The 1,697-nt window shown below is 47.2% G+C and overlaps 2 protein-coding genes across 2 annotated transcripts in view; both read right to left on the bottom strand.

Annotated features, from left to right (window-relative positions):
• The window catches only part of LOC109534156 (dimethyladenosine transferase 1, mitochondrial), a 179,795-nt gene that overhangs the window by 23,999 nt on the left and 154,099 nt on the right, over nucleotides 1-1,697 (bottom strand). The window lies entirely within an intron of this gene.
• The window catches only part of LOC109534130 (guanine nucleotide-binding protein G(o) subunit alpha), a gene marked incomplete in the record, with an annotated part of 17,412 nt that overhangs the window by 10,213 nt on the left and 5,502 nt on the right, over nucleotides 1-1,697 (bottom strand). Inside the window, 5 exon segments of the mRNA XM_048667559.1 lie at nucleotides 275-428; nucleotides 488-617; nucleotides 871-999; nucleotides 1,058-1,218; nucleotides 1,351-1,498. Of these exon segments, the coding sequence (XP_048523516.1) occupies nucleotides 275-428; nucleotides 488-617; nucleotides 871-999; nucleotides 1,058-1,218; nucleotides 1,351-1,498 (722 nt within the window).

The raw sequence follows: 1,697 nt of genomic DNA, 5'->3' as shown, positions 1-1,697 counted from the left end.
GTATATCGGAGCATTCAGCTCCAAACCCACAGCGTTGCTCGCGATGTCAGTTTGATGATCAGTTTATATCTGATACTTACATACTTATCGACCGTCAGAAACCAGCGCAAATCGGCTGGCGTTTGCTGCTTAGGCGCATGGCCCCACTACTTACCTCCCCTACACTACTTCTAACTTGTGTGTTTGTTTCGGGGGAAAACCGCATGATGACGCTAGCTTACTCGCTCATCGGCGATCTCTCTACTAATCTCTGCTATGGCCCCTAGGCACTTACCGGTGTATTCGGGGAAACATATCGTGAGCGGTGATTTCCTAATTTTCTCCTCGAACAAGTCCTTCTTGTTCAGGAAAAGGATAATGGAGGTGTCCGTAAACCATTTGTTGTTGCAAATTGAGTCGAACAGCTTCAGGCTCTCTTGCATCCGGTTCTGTGCAGAGACACCATCAGAATTGCTGTTCCGACAGTTTAATAACAGAGGGCACTCACCGTCGTCTCATCCTCGTGCAGCACTTGGTCGTATTCGCTCATGGCCACGCAAAAAATAATCGCGGTCACGTCCTCGAAACAGTGAATCCACTTTTTCCGCTCTGACCTTTGGCCGCCTACGTCGAATAATCTAAAAAAAAACACGCGTTATGGATTTTCGGGAAAGCGCAAAAATTCCACGGGCGTAGGCGGGGTCCCCTCCGTTCCACAATATTGAAGAAGTCCGCTCAAACTGAACTAGAAATAATAAAATGGGGCCCATTGCCAAAAGCCATCGACCGGGCAGGTGCAACGTCTGAACCTGTTGCATTCCCAGTCTGAACGTTGAACTTTGACTTGACGCTATTCTGGGAACTGATAGAAAAAGGCACGAAGAAACTCACTTGAAATTGAGGTTTTTAAACGAGAAATGTACTTCGACGATTCCGGTGGTTTTCACCCTCGTCCGCAGGATGTCTTGTTCGGTGGGCTGGTAGTCTTTGGCTCCTAATCGGTCTAGGTCGTCTAGGAAACTGCAATCCAAATTAATGCGGTTGAGTTTTGAGAGGGTGCGCCACGGTCGCCACTTACTATTTGGCAGAATCATTGAGTTGGTACTCGTTGGAGCGGCCGAAGCACTCCTGCACTCCTGAGTCTGCCCACAGCCGCTTCATGGCCGCCAACAGCTCCTCCGAAAACGGTTCCGTGTCCTCCATTCTTTGGATAACGTCGAACACCATTTTGCCATCGAGCTACCGAATGACAGTGACATTGACAGTACATTAGTGACGATATTTTTTACAATACAATTTTCAAATACATTTCTCAATTTTCGGGGTTTTAAAAGCAAACTCGAGGTTTTTAGTAGAATTTAAAACACCTACATTAGCTTCCCGCTCATTATTTCCATACTGTATTCCGAGATTTGGCATCGCTCGTAAAATCGCCACCAACGACTGGATGGTGTTGCTGTACACCACTGGTCGGTACTGCTTGAAGTCCTCCGGTGTAAACCCACTCTCGTGGATGATTCTGCAAAGAAAGCGAATCAAAGGAGAATCTATTGACAGGTGACGGTCCATGTCACACAGGGGCGGATCCAGCTTTAAAGTCAGGGCGGGGCTATGAAATTCGAGAAATGATCGTCGTTTTGTGCAAGGGTGGCGCAAGATTATTGCAAAATTTCATGTTTTCCGTCCCGTTTTGCATGTTTCTCGGAAGCAAAATGAGC

Source organism: Dendroctonus ponderosae, unplaced genomic scaffold, assembly GCF_020466585.1.
Source record: "Dendroctonus ponderosae isolate FM_Combo_2020 unplaced genomic scaffold, Dpon_F_20191213v2 Dpon_F_20191213_6, whole genome shotgun sequence".
Taxonomy (NCBI): domain Eukaryota; kingdom Metazoa; phylum Arthropoda; class Insecta; order Coleoptera; family Curculionidae; genus Dendroctonus; species Dendroctonus ponderosae.
The sequence above is the reverse complement of the archived record's forward strand: the minus strand, read 5'-3'. Positions and strand labels throughout refer to the sequence as shown.